The sequence below is a fragment of the Cervus canadensis genome, chromosome 3 (genome assembly GCF_019320065.1).
Source record: "Cervus canadensis isolate Bull #8, Minnesota chromosome 3, ASM1932006v1, whole genome shotgun sequence".
In the NCBI taxonomy this organism is placed as follows: domain Eukaryota; kingdom Metazoa; phylum Chordata; class Mammalia; order Artiodactyla; family Cervidae; genus Cervus; species Cervus canadensis.
Genome location: NC_057388.1, coordinates 76,149,954 through 76,168,278, shown reverse-complemented (window position 1 = coordinate 76,168,278; position 18,325 = coordinate 76,149,954). Strand labels below are relative to the sequence as shown.

The window sequence follows — 18,325 nt, the reverse complement described above, 5'->3', positions numbered from 1 at the left end:
AAATTATTAGATATATTCAAGGGTTACTTATTTTTTAGGCTTTGATAAACAAGGATCTAAGATCCCACACTTGAAATTGTTCACTTTGTGGGCTGGCTCAAATTGAATATTGGGTAAATAGAATTTTCATTCTCAATTTTCCCTTGTAGATCAGTTTGATTACTTTCATTTTTGGATCGGAACTCCTTTGGACCTACAGGAAGTTTCTAGTAATAGAAACATTGGTCTGTGACTTATTTTTAGTGCTGAAACAAAATTTCAATAGAGAATATCATATATCCTAAGCCAGGATACCAATTTTTTCTGCTCCCTCAAAAGTCTCTGAAAAATACCTTCTTATCCACCAAAACCAAATTCTAATTGTTACAGCTCTAGCATGAAAAGTTCTTCATCATTCAGTTATGGTTATTGATGGTCGTACTCTAGTTGCAAGAATAGAGTTGGTTTCTCTTATACATGATTTCATTCTTCTTTGGAATTTAAATACCAAAATCTATGTATAAAAGTATCTGGATTTTTAGAAAGACTAGAGAACAGTGTAGTATTAATGCATTTTAAATATGAGCAAAGATTACTATGACAATTGTATGTAAGACTGTTTGGCACAAGAAATAAGGGTATCATCTTTTCCCATGCCTGGAAGTGTTCGGCTATTTTAGAAGGATTCTCTGTCGTTAGGTATTTTGATAGGACTGTAGAAGATGAAAAAAACAGGGAGTTAAAAATTTTTGTATATCCAGTTTTTTAAGAAATCTCCACACTGTTCTCCATAGTGGCTGTACTAGTTTGCATTCCCACCAACAGTGTAAGAGGGTTCCCTTTTCTCTGCACCCTCTCCAGCATTTATTGTTTGTAGACTTTTGGATAGCAGCCATTCTGACCAGTGTGAGATGGTACCTCATTTGGTTTTGATTTGCATTTCTCTGATAATGAGTGACTGATGGTGGGAATGCAAACTAGTACAGCCACTATGGAGAACAGTGTGGAGATTCGTTAAAAAACTGGAAATATAACTGCCATACGACACAGCAATCCCACTGCTGGGCATACACACCAAGGAAACCGGAATTGAAAGAGACATGTGTATCCCAATGTTCATTGCAGCACTGTTTACAATAGCCAAGACATGGAAGCAACTTAGATGTCCATCAGCAGACAAATGGATAAGAAAGCTGTGGGACATATACACAATGGAATGTTACTCAGCTATTGAAGAGAATGCATTTGAATCAGTTCTAATGAGGTGGATGAAACTGGAGCCTATTATACAGAGTGAAGTAAGTCAGAAAGAAAAACACCAATACAGTATATTAATGCATATATATGGAATTTAGAAAGATGGTAACGATGACCCAATATGGGAGACAGCAAAATAGACACAGATATAAAGAATAGACTTTTGGACTCTGTGGGAGAAGGCAAGGGTGGGATGATTTGAGAGAATAGCATTGAAACATGTATATTCAGTTCAGTTCAGTTCAGTTCAGTCGCTCAGTATATATATTACCATATGTGAAATAGATCGCCAGTCCGGGTTCATTGCATGAGACAGGGTGCTCAGGGCTGGTGCACTGGGATGATCCTGAGGGATGGGATGGGGAGGGAGGTGGGAGGGGGGTTCAGGATGGGGAACACATGAACACCCATCGCTGATTCATGTCAATGTATGGCAAAAACCACTACAATATTGTAAAGTCATTAGCCTCCAATTAAAATAAATAAATTAATTTAGAAAATTTTGTATGAAATAAATTATTAAAGAAAACATACCTTAAGATAATATCTAAAAGGGAACTACTCTGAAAGTTCATTTAACACACCTTTTATTGTATTCAACATTTATTACGTACCAGATGCTAGGGATTTAGCATTAATTTAGTAATTCTTTTACTTTCTGAAAAATAAATTATAAGTTGACTTAAGTAGCAAGTACCCAGTAAAGTTTCACTGATGCATGAATCAGGGGATGAGTGAGTTGGTTAACTCTGTAAAGTATAGGTTTCCAAATAATCAAGTGGCTACTATCCCCCCTGTGTGGGACTGACTAACTCTTATATGTGGAGCTGGCTGAGAAGCCTTTGGGAAACTCCAGGGACTAAGCATAATACAATAGCTAAGACCATGGAATCAGAAGCATTGGGAAGTTTTATAAGATTTCTAGGCTTCAGTTTCTTCAATACTAAAGTAATGAAATAGAACCTTTTCTCTATGCTGTAAAGTTAAATGGCATAATGTTTATTAAAGGCACATAGTAGGCATTGTTAAATGGTAAATTTTCAGTAAAAAGTAATAGCTCTGGTTATGGTGCCCTTCACAGTTATACTTTACTAAAAGATATCTTTTACTTATCATCATGTAGTGGATAAAGGCAAATCCAGTGTAGCTGTGAGGATGGAGATCATCAGCTTGACATCAAGCTCTAGCTAATATCCTTTTAAGGAAATGCATCCGCAAACTTTGTGCCAAAAAGTGCTCAGCCCGTCATTTTTCTGATTACTGAAAATCTTTTTGTTTTCCATTTTCTATAAAAGTATGATTTCCGTTCAAGGTGTCCTCCCTTGTTTTTCCCTGATGAGCTGTGGAGTTTCTTGGCCCCCGGTACATGGAACTGGCCACTTCTGTTCGGATGTGGGACTGCGCCACTGGCGCCCGGGGCCCAGCTCTCCATGTGCGCCTGGCCAGCACAGCTGCTAGTTCAAGTGAAAATTGATTTGGGTGAAGTACAAGGCCTGGAACATGGCGCAGGAAGTGAAACTTTGATGAAGTGAAAAGGGGTATGTCTAACCGAAAAAAAAAAAAAAAAAAAATTAGAAGAATCAAAGAGCAGGAGAGAATTTTCTGTGAACCTAGTTATCAGGTGGACCATTTATATTTCATCTCTGGTTTGAACATGGTAGACAAGTTTACTTGATGGTTGAAACTATTCCTAACCAAAATAATGTCTTCATAGTCTTATGATCTGAGAAAACTTGCCTTTTGACTCAATTGAAACTACAAATGATTTTTTTCTTGGATAGATGCAAGGTTGTCTACCTTTTATCCTCTGATTATATGCTGCAGGCCTTTGCACAGTTAAAATGATCCTGCAGGCATCCACTGTTAAGTCAATCAAGAATACTACAGGGGGTTTTGGTCTGCATTTACTGATAGCTCTGAGAAGTTTTGATCCAAAACCCTTTTAGTGGGAGTTTTATTGTTTTTTTCTCCCTCAGCGATACATTATCTGTGGAAAACTCTATGCATTATAGAAGTATAATATAGATTATCTGCATATAGATTTTAATAGTCAGTCATGTTTCCAAGTGCTTTCTTAAAATATCTTCTTTTAATCAGGCCAAGATTGTGCAGTACATTAAAAGAATTCTTAAAAAGCTTAAAAATCTTACTAGATGACCTCAGTATGGTCCTATTTAACATACCCTTGGGAACATGTGCATGAAATACATTGTGGTTTGAGGTTTTCCAACCCAAATAAACTTAAAAGAAAATGTAGCTTTTAATAGAAACTATTCAAATTCCTGCAAAAATAGGTATGGATCTCACCACTGAGAGGGTTTAAAAGCATTATTATCTACTATGAGAATCAAAAGAGAATGTGTTATCCTGCTTTTTCTATTTTGCTCAAGACCATATATTTGGTGGTTCTAGTGTATGACCATTTTTGAATGAGCTGCTCAATTAAAAAATATATATATATGAATAATTGGACCTCTGATGAATATTTTTATTTCTCCTTGATGCCATGACCTGTGGGTGGGAAAGAAAGGGCAAAGGGTGTCGCAAAACTGGTGTTGTTTAACAGAGTCTTCATATTTGTACCACACAAGTTGAAGACATCAGGTGTAAGACATCACCCTAAAGCATCACTTCTGAGAACTATTGGGAGGGAAATATCAGAACTGAAATATCACAGCTGGCCCTGATTTTAACTGGTGCCAAACACCTGCAGGCCCTAAAAGGATACCAAAACAAAACCCCACCCTGTGGCAGCAAGCCAGCCCTTAACAACCCTTCCTTAACTTTGCATCACCATCAAAATTAATTTAACATTTTCTACAGAAACCTTATTCTTCCTGTCCCAGAAGGCCATTACAACTCCTTTAGCCAATCTTTCATATGGGATAAATATGTCATAGAAACAAACAGAGTGAAGTCTTGAAATATTTGATCACTTAAAAATTATCTGTTGTTTTCATATCATTATTTGTGGAAGCCTGTGAAGTTGGAGGGTTTATTAATCTCTAGGTTAGCTCATAGTCTCTAAGTGATTTTGTTTTAGCACATTTTGGCAAATTATCTGAGCATCTGGGGGGAAAAGCCTTCAGTATTCATATAGTAAGTGTCAGAAGCTCCCCGAAATATAAAGCTATTTTTGAAGCCCATATACACACAGGCATGCATGTGCACACATGAACACACATACACACATGCACCATTGATGTATTTCAAAGATTGCTTTTTGAATGACATTCATTAATATTTATTGAGATTCAGTTGCATAGCCCTGAGAGGGTTATACAAATCAAGCAAAATTATATCCTTGTTTCTAATACTGCTGGGAAATATGTACATACCGTGCTCCCTGTAACTGGAAAACAGTTGATGAAGATCTGAGGTAAAACAGTTTGTCTGGATATAATTCTTAGTAGACAAGAGATTAAAAAGTAGAATTGATGTTTATCTTTGAGTGTGTATGACACATTTCAGATGATGAACAAATTCAGACGTATTATGTGTGTGAATATTCAGCCCTGAATATTCATTGGAAGGACTGATACTGAAGCTGAAACTCCAACATTTTGGCCACCTGATGCGAAGAACTGACTCATTTGAAAAGACCCTGGTTCTGGGAAAGATTGAAGGGCAGAGAAGAAGGGGAAGACAGAGGATGAGATGGTTAGATGACAACAGACTCAAAGGACATGAGTTTGAGTAAACTCTGGGAGTTGGTGATGGACAGGGAGGACTGGCGTGCTGCAGTTCATGAGGTCACAAAGAGTTGGACACAACTGAGTGACTGAACTGATCTGAACCACTCTAATGGCAGAAAGTGAAGAGGAACTAAAGAGCCTCTTGATGAGAGTGAAGGAGGACAGTGAAAGAGCTGGCTTAAAACTAAATGTTAAAAATCCCAAGATCATGACTGTGTGTGTGCTTAGTCAGTCAGTCGTGTCTGACTCTTTGCAACCCCATGACTGTAGCCCTCCAGGCTCCTCTGTCATGGGGATTCTCCAGGCAAGAATACTGGAGTGGGTTGCCATGCCCCCCTCTAGGAGATATTCGCAACCCAGGGATCGAACCTAGGTCTTCTGAATTGCAGGCAAATTCTTTACCATTTGAGCCAGGGAAGCCCCAAATCATGGCATCTGGCCCCATTACTGCATGGCAAATAGAAGGGGGAAAGGTGGAAGTAGTGACAGATTTCCTCTTCTTGGGCTCTAAAATCACTGTGGATGGTGACTACAGCCATGAAATCAGAAGACATTTGCTTCTTGGCAGGAAGGCTATGACAAACTTAGACAGTGTCTTGAAAAGCAGAGACATTACTCTGCCAACAAAGGTCTGTGTAGTCAAGTCTATGGTCTTCCCAATGGTCATGTATTGTTGTGAGCGCTGGACTATATAAAGAAGTGGAGTGCTGAAGAATTGATGCCTTTGGACTGTGGTGCTGGAGAAGACTCCTGAGAGTCCCATGGATAGCAAGGAGATCAAACCAGTCAATTTTAAGGGAAAATCACCCTTGAATACTTGTTGGAAGGACTGATGCTGAACCTGAAACTCCAATATTTTGGTCATCTGATGTGAACAGCTGACTCACTGGAACAGTCCCTCATGCTGAGAAAAATTGAGGGCAGAAGGAGAAGAAGGGTGTAAGATGATGAGATGGCTGGATGGCATCACCGATGCAATGGACATGAACTTGGGCTAACTTCGGGAGATGGTGAGGGACAGAGAAGCATGGCATGCTGCAGTCCACAGGGTCCAAAGAGTCAGACATGATTGGGTGACTGAACAACAACAATAATCTATATTTATAGAATTCTTAATATTAATATTAATTTTACTTATGCTATTTTGTTTTCTTATGGATTTGAGTTATAGATTTGAATTAGATTTGCTGTCCTTTCCTTATTCTAACAGAGATTTTTTTTGCCCTTATTCACCCCCTTTGTACTATTTTGTCAAATATATTTCTGTATGCTATAGGTCAACAATACATTTATTTACATATTGTTTATTGCAATATCATTTTAAATATGTCAAGAGATGAAAGGAGGAGAAATATGCAGTTATATTGCTTTTTATAGATGGCTAAGTGATTATCTTCCTGGTATTCTCTATGTGTGTCTGTGTGTGAGTTCATAGTGCTATATGGTATCATTTAGTATCAGCCTAAAGAATTTTCTTTGGTATTCACTATAGTGTATTATGTACCAACAAATTCTCTTAGCTTTTGTTTATCTGGGTTTATCTTTAGTTTGCCTTCATTTGTGGAAGGTAGTTTTGCTGGATACAATATTCTTGTTTGACAATCTTTACTTTCAGCACTTTGAGTATGTTGTTTCACTGCCTTCTGATTCCCACGGTGTCTGATGAGATGCTATGTGTTAATTTTCTTGGGTTCCTTTTATGTGATGTCATTTTTCTTTTGCTCTTTTCAGAATTTTCTCTTTGTCTTTGAACTTTATGAGTATGCTGTGTCTGGTTGTGTATTGATCTCTTTACATTTATCCCAGTTAGAGTTCATTGAGCTTCTTGGATGTATAGATTAATGTTTTCCATAAAATTTGTAAAGTTTTAAGCCATTATTTTTTGATATTCTTCATTTTTTCTTCTTCTGGTACTCCAGTTATGTGTATGTTGGTCATTAAATAGTGTTTCACATTTGTCTGAGACTTCGTTCAGTTTTCTTAATTTGTTTTTCTTTCTGAGATTCAGATTGAATAATTCCTATTAGTTTATCTCTAAGTTTGTTGATTCTTTCTTCTGACAATTCAAATATATAATTGAGTCTCTTGAGTGAATTTTTCATTTCAGTTATTCCACTTTTCAACTCAAGAATTTCCATTTGGTTCCTTTTAATAATCTGAATATTTCTCTTTATTGATATTGTCTCTTTGATGAGATATTGTCCTCACATCTTCCTATAATTAAGCATGATTTCCTCTTGTACTTCAAACATATTTATAATAGCTGCTTTGAAGTTTTTTTCTGCTAAGTCCACCGACTGGGCCTCTTCAAAGGCAGTTTCTATTGCCAGCTCTTTCTTTCTGTGTATTGGATGCACTTTACTGTTTATTTGCATGTTTTGTAATTTAGATCCCCCTACCCCAGTTGTTGCTTTGTTTGTTGTTTACTAGGTCAAACAACATCGTGTGAAATGCTGGACTGGATGAAGCACAAGCTGGAATGAAGATTGATGGGAGAAATATCAATAACCTCAGATATGCAGATGATACCACCCTTATGGCAGAAAGTGAAGAGGAACTAAAGAACCTCTTGATAAAAGTGAAAGAAGAGAGTAAGAAAACTGGCCTAAAAATCAGAATTCAAAAAACAAAGATCATGGCATCCAGTCCCATCACTTAATGGCAAATAGATGGGGAAACAATGGAAACAGTGACAAGACTTTATATTCTTGGGCTCCAAAATCACTGCAGATGGTGACTGCAGCCATGAAGACACTTGCTTCTTGGAAGAAATTTATGAAGAACCTAGACAGCATATTAAAAAGCAGCGAGATTGCTTTGCCATCAAGGGTCCATCTAGTCAAAGCTTTGGTGTTTCCAGTGATCATGTATGGATGTGAGAGTTGGACCATAAGGAAAGCTGAGAGTCAAAGAATTGATGCTTTTGAACTGTGGTGTTGGAGAAGACTCTTGAGAGTCCCTTGGACTGCAAGGAGATCCAACCAGTCTATCCTAAAGGAAATTAATCCTGAGTGTTCATTGAAAGGACTGACATTGAAGCTGAAGCTCCAATACTTTGGCCACCTGTTGTGAAGAACTAACACATTTGAAAAGATCCTGATTCTGGGAAAGATTGAAGGCAGGGGGAGAAGGGGATGACAGAGGATGAGATGGTGGCTGGCATTACCAACTCAATGGATATGAGTTTGAGCAAGCTATGGGAGATGGTGAAGGACAGGGAAGCCTGGTGTGCTGCAGTCTATGGGGTCACAAAGAGTTGGACATGACTGAGTGACTGAAACTCACTCAGTTTGTTGTTTGTGAGGTCAAACAACATGATTTGACTGCATTAATATTGTGAAGTCTTTTTTGCACAGCTTCTAACGTTCCAGCTCAGATTGGTTTAACTTGTTTTTGTTTTTTACATAGTGGTCACTCCTGGGTAGACATAATCCAGTTAGTGGTCAAAGATTGTTCTCAGCCAGTTAGGTTTTTATCCTTTACACTTGTATGCGTATATGGCTTAGAGCCTGTTATAACAGTTCAGAGAGTTTACCTTATTTTGCCCTACTTTTAGCCAGGGACTAGTCACTTGGGGACTCTCTCTGGGACTGGTTTTGCTTTCTCAGAAGCAATTGCTCAGGCTTCTAGGGATAAATGTGATTTTAGTTTTAAACATAGCTTCCTAGACATTGCCTCTGGGTCAGAGTAGCTTAATACCCAGTCAGTGTTTGGTCAGAAGTTGTTTGAACCCTCATGCCAGTGAGACTTCTGCTGTGTTAATGGATCAGACTGCACTGTGGTGAATGGTTGGGTTTGTTTAATTTGTTTGGGTGTCTCACAGAACTCAAGAAATTTGTTTACATGCTACATTACTATTGTATTATAAAGGATATTAAAGGATATAAATCAACAATGAGATGAAAGATACATAGAGAAAGGTCCTAAATGAAGGATCTTCTGTCCTTGTGGAGTTTGAGGACTGGCATGGTGGCACATGGAAGCATTCTGGTTCCCCAACCTGGAAGCTATCTGAACCCCTTTCCTTTGGGGTTTTATAGTGATTTCATTACAAGGCATGATTGATAAAATAACTGGCTGTTGGTGATTGGGTCAACCTCCAGCCCTTCTCCCTTCCTCAGAAATCAGGAAATGGAGCGAAAGTTCCAGCCTTCTATTTAATGTTTGTTTCCCCTGGCAGTTAGATTTCATCTTTAGGTGTTTCCTAAAAGTCACCTTATTAACGTAAACTCAGATGTGGTGAAAAGGGGCTTGTTATGAATAACTAGATACCTATTTCACCTTCATGACTCTTTCAGGAACTGAGGATGAGAGACCAAATACAGCAAAAGATTCTCCTGTTGCTTTTATTGCTCAGGAAATTCCAACAGTTTGGGGAACTGTGAGAGAGAAATACATGAGAAATATTGTGACTGAATGTGTGTTTCAGATGACCAAATGCATATTAATATGGCTTATTAGTCAGAGTATCACACTTGGTGGTTTCAAGGTGATGGGACTCAGGCTATAAGTTCTGCTTAGCTTTCTGTGGGTTGTGGTTCTAATGTCACTTCAGTTTTCCAGACTTTTGCAGAGGTATCCAAATCTGTGCTGTGCATGCACCACCTAATAGATCTGGGTGGTGTTGTATCTGTTAGTTCAGTTTTCAAAATGTGGTTTGTTGAATTCAACCCTTGCATATGTATGCCCAAGAATTCATAAACAACCTTATGCAGTCATATTCCCAAGTTTCTCTCTTATTATCTCCTTGGTAACTTGTAGGGAACCTCTTTCTGGTCTTGTGGCCAGAATGCTGTGACTGTAGTTACTGTGTTCTCCTGTGCACTTCCATAACTGCACTTGTCTTTGGGACCAGGTAGCAGCGGGACAGAGAGAGAAAAAGAGCAGTGGATTTGACTCCACTTTTTTTTTGAAATGCAGTTCCATCAAACTTAAAGGAATGTTCCCCTTTCTTCAAATTTTGGCTTTTGCTGGCTCCCATCATTGCCTCTTCTAGCCAAAGCTGATGCTCCCACTGTCACCTCAGCCTTGGCTGAGAGCTGGGGCAGGGGGATGGATAAAAGAAAGCAGAAACCAGATTTCTACACTCTCTGAGTTATGCATTCCCTTTTCCTATTATTCCTTGAACTAAAACAATAGGCTTCTACTGGAGTTTTCTTTGTTTGCACCTGTGTTCATTTGAGCTGCTATAACAAAAACACCATTGGTGGAGTTACAAATAAACAATAGAAATTCATTTGTCCCATTTCTGTGAGCTGGGGAGTCCAAGATCAAGGCACCAGCATAGTCAGTATTTGATTGTGCTTAGTCACTCAGTTGTGTCTGACTCTTTGTGACCCCGTGGACTATAGCCCTCCATGCTCCTCTGTCCATGGGGATTCTCCAGGCAAGAATATTGGAGTGGGTTGAAATGCCCTCCTCCAGGGAGTCTTCCCAACCCAGGGATTGAATCCAGGTCTTCCACATTGCAGGAGGATTCTTTACCATCTGAGACACCAGGGAAGCTCAAACGGTATCCGATTAGAACCCACTTTTTGTTTCATAGATAGTTGTTTTTTTCAGTTGATCTTCTCATAGTGGAAGGGGTGACACGGGAGCTCCCTGAAGCCTCTTTTATCATTTATTAGTATTTTTAATAAGAATCGATGATCTTTCACTATAGGTGACAATGTGCACAAACACCATGAAGAAATAAAGAATTACCGGCACCCCAGCAGCCTCCCTGAGGTCTCTTTGATATGGATGTTAATCCCATTCCTGAGGGCTCCATTCTCTTGACTTAATCTCCTCCCTAGGACTCCCTCTCCAAATACTGTCCCACTGGGGGACTAGAGTTCAAAGTATGAATTTGGTAGGGAGTGCACAAACATTTATCTATTGCAGCATCTCAGTGCTCATTTTGTTTCCTGGGGATACAACACTAAAAAAACTGAGAAATTTACCACTTGTATGATGGAGTTTGAATTCTATTCTTTCCCTATCCATCTGCTGCTGTTGACTTTTGAGTCCTCTGAAAGCTCCTCCACTCATTCTGTCCAGGTTTGATAGCTACATTCAAGAGGAGGCAGTGTAGAGTATACTTACTGCTTCATAGCATCTGGAACCTGAATGTTTCAATTTAAAAGCAAGTATTTCTTAATATTTTAAAAAACAGTTTCCAGATCATTTTTCTCCAAAAGAATCTTAACATAGTTGTTAGTTTGTAGTACTCAAAAAGTTCATATACTTTGCAACTACTTTTTCATGCAAATTAGAATTTTCAGGAAGTGTCTAATCAAACCAAAATATAGAAATGAATGAAGAGATTAATAAATAAATGGAACTACAATATACAACTTCTGTACTGATTGTCAGGCAAGTAAATGTTGTAGTTTCAAACATTTATATGAATGTATTTAGATGAATACAATGTTGGAGATTTGTTTACTTTTTTTTTTTAAATTAAAGAAAGGGTTTCCTGTTAAAAGGAAAGAAATGAAGTCTTTTGACCTATGGGAATGAGTGGTTAGGTTGTCCTTAAACGACTTTCCTTAAATGTCAGTTTTCTATGTTGGTCATTTGACAATTACCTAGCACTTATCTAGCATTCTCTGGCAAATGCGGTGTTTTAGAATATGAAGGAAAACAAAATTCTCAGAAAGAGGAGAAAGGTATCAGAGCCTGCAATGGTCAGGGGGACTGAGCAAAAATAAATAAATAAAAAGAGTCTATTTTCTTGTTTCTGAGCAGTACTAAATCATTCATCTAATTTTTCTTGGCAAATACAATATAAGCCTGGAACATCTTGTGTAGTGCCAGGAAGTGAAGAAGTGCCCACAAAATGATGGGAACATGGCAAAAGCACAAAGCCGGCAACTTCAAAGAGTTCCCAATAGCCACATTAGGGCAATTTGAGTAACAAAATAAATATAATTATAGTAATGGATTATAATCCATAGAATAAAGTAAGTATCCATGACTCCATACTAATATAAATAAATAGTTGAATCAATCAGTGAATGTAGAGGAATGGAAAGAGCTCTTTAGATTGTAGAATTTCAACTAATAAACATAAAAGAATGAAGGAAATTGAAAATTATCTTCAGGTAAACATACTAAAATTATGACAAAAAAGAGGATATCTGTATAATCACAGTGTATCTCTTTACCCTCTCTGTTACAAAGGCAAAACTTCTGATTTCACAGTGGGGAACTCTTACTGACATCAGCTTAACCAAGTGATTCAAGTTAGTATCACCAGTAATAAGATCTGACAGCATCATGGATCTTTTGTTATGCTGCATAATCACTTTCTTGTCCCAAATGTATAACTTGAATCTAATCATGGGAAAATATCTGACCAACTCAAATTGAGAAATTCTGTAAATTGCCTGACCAGTGTTTTTCAAAAATGTCAAGATTATGCAAGACAAAAACTAAGATTGGAGATTATGACAGTTATTTGCAATGTGGGATCCTAGATAGTATCCTGTTTTGGAGAAAAGTACATTAGCATGACACTTGTCAAATTTCCAAGTCTCTAGTTAAGTTAGTGACATTGTATCAATTTTAATTTTTTGGTTTTGATAGTCTTACTCTGGGTAGATAAGATGTAAATAGCAAAAGCTGGGTGATGAATATTTGAAAACTGTGCTTTGCAACTGTTTTGTCCTTCAAAATAAAAAGAAAGAAACCCAGAAATTTTATTTCAAATACCTCACATTACATAAATACAAAGGCAAGGAGCCTTGCATTAAGATAATTAAAGCATGAAGTGGCAAAGGGAAGTCCTCTATGTGTGTGTGCAAGCTCAGCTGCTTCAGTTGTGCCCTATAGAACCTGCATAATAAAATTTTATTGCTTCTCAGGTTTCCATCATTTGAAAACAGCGCTTATCAAAATATCAGAGGACTCTTATGTGCCATTTCATTTGTTTTCTCACATTTCAAATTGATTATGTCTTTCTTTGCTGTTCCAGGGACATGAGACCCTGAGTAGTATGAAGCCTGAACTATTATTGATATTTCTGCATCTTAGTTGAGATTTTATTTCTGATGCCTGAGGACCACTGAGACAGCCACACACTCAATCAAATTTTCAGATCTTTTCCACACAACTGTAGTTGATCCCTTGTCAAGAATTTAAATGAAAGCTAATTTAAATTCATTTTTCTTTAGAAAACAGATTTTTGCTAATTTATAAAATGTAATTAAAATGTTACCAGAATGCAGTTACTCTTGGAAATACTTCTCCACAGATTCTCATTTTTGCAAAATAGATATGTCTCATTTAACTTTTATGAAAAATGGTTAAATTTTCAAAATTCGTTTCAGAAGCTATCCAATTTCTTAGTAGTACGCTAAGTGTCAATAGTTGTTGTAAGCCCTTTTATGTCATCAGACAGTGGTTCTCAAACAGGTTGTATATTAGAGTCACCCAGAGAACTCTTCCAAAATCTAGATCCTGGAGCTCTAGAAACATGATATCTGATAATACAGGTCAGTATGGAGTTAAGTATATCTGAATATTTAGAAAATTCACCAAGGATTCTACTATAGAATCACAAAATGGTTTGAAGAGGGGATAATTTTGTAGTTATAAACAGTCTTTCTAATTGGGACAAACCTGACTTTTATTTGGGCTCTGCCACTTACTCACTGGATGACTCTGAGCATTACTTAACTTTCATGTGACTTAGCCTCCTCTTCTGTAAAATAGAGGTTTTAATGATTTTTACCTCATTAATTAAAAAAAAATTCAATGAGATAAGATAGAGCCTATAAAGTATTTAAAGTGAGGGCACTTTTTTATTGATTAGTTTCTTAAGATGATCAGGTGTTTTCTGGAAAATGCCATAGTGGAAGGGAAGGAACATCAGGCAAAAGTAGCAACCAAGCCAAGAAAGTGATGCTTTCAAATTGTGGTGTTGGAGAAGACTCTTGAGAGTTCCTTGGACTGCAAGGAGATCAAACCAGTCAATCCTAAAGGAAATCAACCTTGAATATTCATTGGAAGGATTAATGCTAAAGCTGAAACTCCAACACTTTGGGCACCTGAAGCAAAGTGCCGACTCACTGAAAAAGACCCTGATGCTGGGAAAGATTGAAGGCAGGAGGAGAAGGGGACAGCAGAGGACCAGATGGTTAGATGGCATCACTGACTCAATGGACATGAGTTTGAGCAAACTCCGAAAGTTGGTGAAGGACAGGGAAGCCTGGTGTGCTGCAGTCCACGGGGTCGCAAAGAGTTTAACATGATTGACTGAGCAAATAACAACAACAACAACAAGCAAAGAAATGGGAGACATGAAAATGCCTGGGTAGATGTGAGGAGGTCAGGTGGTGTGTTATGGCTGGACTATAGAGTGTGGATGAGATACGCTAGGAAGTGAAGATGGAGAACCCAAGAGTCATTTCATGGAATATGGTATGTTATGCTGATAAGTTTGATCTGTATCTAAATTGTTTGTCAGAACATGTGGTCTGATGCCAGGTACTGGAAGTGTAGCAGATGTACTCATACCAGCAGCAATTTATTCTGATGATCTCAGGTAGCTATGAAGCCTAGGAGAATGCAGGATGAAAGTATGCCTGCATATATCTGTATATGACATATGTAGTGTCTATTAGTCCCATGGTAAAGATTCAGTGTAGGAAATACAAGTCCTAAGGTCCAAGTTGTATTTGACCCATCCTACCAAAAAACATGTATTGTCAGAGTTATTGGGAACTTAATCATCATAGCTATTCATTCTTTGTTTTATACTTTGTCAGCCAGAAATCTGAGAGTGAACCTCTCATAAACTCAAGTTCTGGTATTAATCAAGCTATATATGGCACGCGATGACTGCTATGGTTTTTACAGTAGTCACATATGGATGTGAGAGTTGGACTATAAAGAAACCTGAGTGCCAAAGAATTGATGCCTTGAACTGTGGTTTGGAGAAGACTCTTGAGAGTACCTTGGACTGCAAGGAGGTCAAACCAGTCTATCCTAAAAGAAATCAGTCCTGAATAGTCTTTGGAAAGACTGATGCTGAAGTTGAAACTCCGATACTTTGGCTACCTGATGTGAAGAACTGACTCACTGGAAAAGACCCTGATGCTGGGAAAGATTCAAGGCAGGAGGAGAAGGGTCTGACAGAGGATGAGATGGTTGGCTGGCATCACTGACTCGATGGACACGAGTTTGAGTAACCTCTGGAAGTTGGTGATGGACAGGGAAGCCTGGCATGCTGCAGTCCATGGGGTTGCAAATAAGCAGACATGACTGAGCGACTGAACTGAACTGATGGCACATGAAATGAGTACTGTGAAGAACTACAGGAAATCGGCTACTTTAATGTATAGATATGTGTCGGCATGTTGGGGAATAGTGTTTATTGAACTGCAGCTGAACTCACATGTGCCATTGTAAACCCTACTCCTAACCATCTTCGATTGTGAAATCAGTTTTAAAGAGCTTCCTCCAGGATAAAATTCAACTCCTAATCCCATGGAGGTCCATATTACTTATCCTTAAATTGTAACTAAAGTAGGGAAAGCCAGGATCTGATTCTTTGGGGACACCCATATGAGTGGGCAGACACAAGCTAAGCACGATGCTGTTCTGAATTCTGGGGTCCTCTGACACAACACACACAATGACATCATGTCATTGAAAAAGTTGCTCTTATCCCCCAAAGGTTTATGAGTACAACTAGTGTTTATTTAAACTAGAAAGAGTGGTGATTGCATAGCATAGAGACTCAAAGAAGTATCTTTATATAAACTGTAGAAGTACAATTAGATAAGAAATATATTTTTTCAGAGTATGAGAAACTTGGACTTTGGACAAGAAGATGACTTAGGTAAGATGTTGATGTGTCATTGTCACTTCTTCAGTTGTAGCAGTGCGACTCTGGTGGCAAATGTTGATAATGGGGAAGAGAATGCATGTATGAGGGTATATGGGCACTCTATTTTCCTCTCAATTTTGCTATAAACCTAAAACTACTCTAAGAAATGAAAGAAAGATGCTCTAAACTGTATTGATACTGCCTTTAGACTAGACTTTTCAGTATTGGAATGGAGCTCAGTTTGTTGTCTGAGACCTAAAGATTCAGAATTCATTCATAATCAGATATTTCATGAGTACCCACTGTGTACAAAGCAGTGTGCTAAACACTGAAGAGAATGAATAGCAGTATTTGGTTGATTCCAAACAAGTACTAAACTAATAAACATGAAAGTGAAGTCACTCAGTCGTGTCCGACTCTTTGCGACCCCATGGACCGGAGCCTACCAGGCTCCTCCGTCCATGGGATTTTCCAGGCAAGAGTACTGGAGTGGCATGCCATTATTTGTTTGCAGTGAAAAACATATTTGCTTCAAAGTCTACAATATGTTACATCTATTTGTTAGGGTATAATTTTGGGGTATTAAGACCCTCATAGGGAGCTATGTTAATAATTAGGATATTGTTGGTTAAGATGAAATTTGAAGATCATTGGAGTTAAATTTTTTTCTCACTTTTTATTTTTAAATAGTTAGATTCACAGGGAGCTGCAAAGATGGTACAGAGAAGTTCTATGGACCTCTAACTTAGTTTCTCCCAATGATTGCATTTTACATAATTATAGTACAGTGACAAAGTCAGGAGTCTGACTTTAGTAGTGTATGTGTATAGTTCTATGCCATTTTAATACACAAATGTGTAGAGTTATGTAATCACAAACACATTCAAGACACTGAACTGTTCCATAACCACAAAGATCTCTGTTATGCTACCCTTTTATAGTCACATCTACCACTGCCTCATTCCTAATTTGTCTTCTGTCACTATGAGTTTTTCTTTTCACTAGTGTTATATAAATGGAATCATACTACAGTATGTGACTTTGAAAAAATGACAGCTTTATTGAGATATTGTTCACATACCATAAAATTACTCTTTTAATGTATATACTCCTTCATTTTTTAGCTGATTCACAGAATTGTGCAACCATCACCACTAATTTCAGAACATTTTTGTAATCCTTAGTAGAAACAACATTAGCATTCAGTCCTTGTTTTTCCTTCCGCTAGCCCCTAGAAACCACTAATTTATTTTATTTTCTGTTTCTATGGATTGTTCTCTTCTGTATGTTTCATGTAAATGGAATCATTTGATGTGTCCTTTTATGAGTGGTTTTTTTACTCAGCATGGGGTTTTCAAGGTTCCTCCATGTTGTACTGTGTGTCAGTGTTTCATTGCTTTATATGGCTGAATAGTATTCCGTTGAATAGATATACTACATTTTACTTATCCATTCATCAATTGAAGGACATTTGGATTATATTCACATTTGGCTATTATGAATAGTGCTTTTATTGTAAATTCATATATAAGCTTTGTGAAGATATACATTTTTTTTTTAGATGAGCAAAAGTGAAAATTTTTTATTGAAGTATAGTTGAGGTACACTATTATATAAGTTATGAGTGTATAATATAGTGGTTCATAGTCTAAAAGTTATACATCATTTATAGTTATTATAAAATATTGGCTAATTTCCCTGTCTTGTACAATATATCCTTGTAGTTTATTTTATGCATGATAGACATTTTTATATCTATTGGGTAATGGAACTTCCGGATCATATGGTAATTCTATGTTTGGCTTTTTGAGGAATGGCTAAACTTTTTTCCAAAGTGACTGCCCTTTTTTATAATCCCACAAGCAATGTATGAACATTCCAATTTCTCCACATCCTTGCCAACACTTATAATCTATCTCTCCTTATTTATTTCTACCTTCTTTTCTTCCCCCTCTCCCTGCTTCCCAAGTGCCCTTTTTTCCCTTCCCCCTTCCTGTCTTCCTTCCTTCCTCTCTTCCTTTCTTTCTTTGTTCTATTTATAGCCATATTACTGGGTATGAAGTAGTATCTCATTGTAGTTTTGATTTGCATCTCATTAAGAATTATGATACTCAAAATATTCTAAAATGATTATTGGCCATTTGTATGTCTACTCTGCATAAATATCTATCCAAATATTTTGCCATTTTAGGAATTGGTTTATCTGTCTATTATTATTGAGTTCTAAGAGTTCTTCAGATCTTTGTATGCAAGTTCTTAATCAAATATATGAATTAAAAATATTTCCTTTCATTCTGTCAATTGTCTTTTTACTTTCTTAATGGTGTTCTTTGAAGAACAAATATTTTTAATTTGGGTGAAGTTTCATTTATCTCTTTTTGGTGTCATATCCAAGAAACTATTGCCTAATTCAAGGACCTAAAAATGTATGATTGTATTTTCTTCTAACAGTCTTATAGATGTACCTTTTATATTTAATTCTCTGATCTATTTTGAGTTGAGTTTTGCATATAGGGTGAGGTAGGAGTCTAACTCTTTTCCTATGCATATGGATAACCAGTGGTACAGCACAAATTGC

The 18,325-nt window shown here is 37.3% G+C and overlaps 1 protein-coding gene across 4 annotated transcripts in view; it reads left to right on the top strand.

The window, feature by feature from the left end:
• The window catches only part of SUGCT (succinyl-CoA:glutarate-CoA transferase), a 742,548-nt gene that overhangs the window by 328,012 nt on the left and 396,211 nt on the right, over window positions 1-18,325 (top strand). The window contains exon 13 of one of the 4 annotated variants that reach the window (XM_043463532.1): window positions 2,549-3,036. The exons of 2 other annotated variants lie outside the window; for them this stretch is intronic. In XM_043463532.1, the coding sequence (XP_043319467.1) occupies window positions 2,549-2,572 (24 nt within the window). In that variant the 3' untranslated portion in view covers window positions 2,573-3,036. Of the gene's footprint in view, window positions 1-1,104; window positions 1,162-2,548; window positions 3,037-18,325 lie in introns of those variants that run through there. One more of the 4 variants, XM_043463533.1, reaches the window with a different exon arrangement.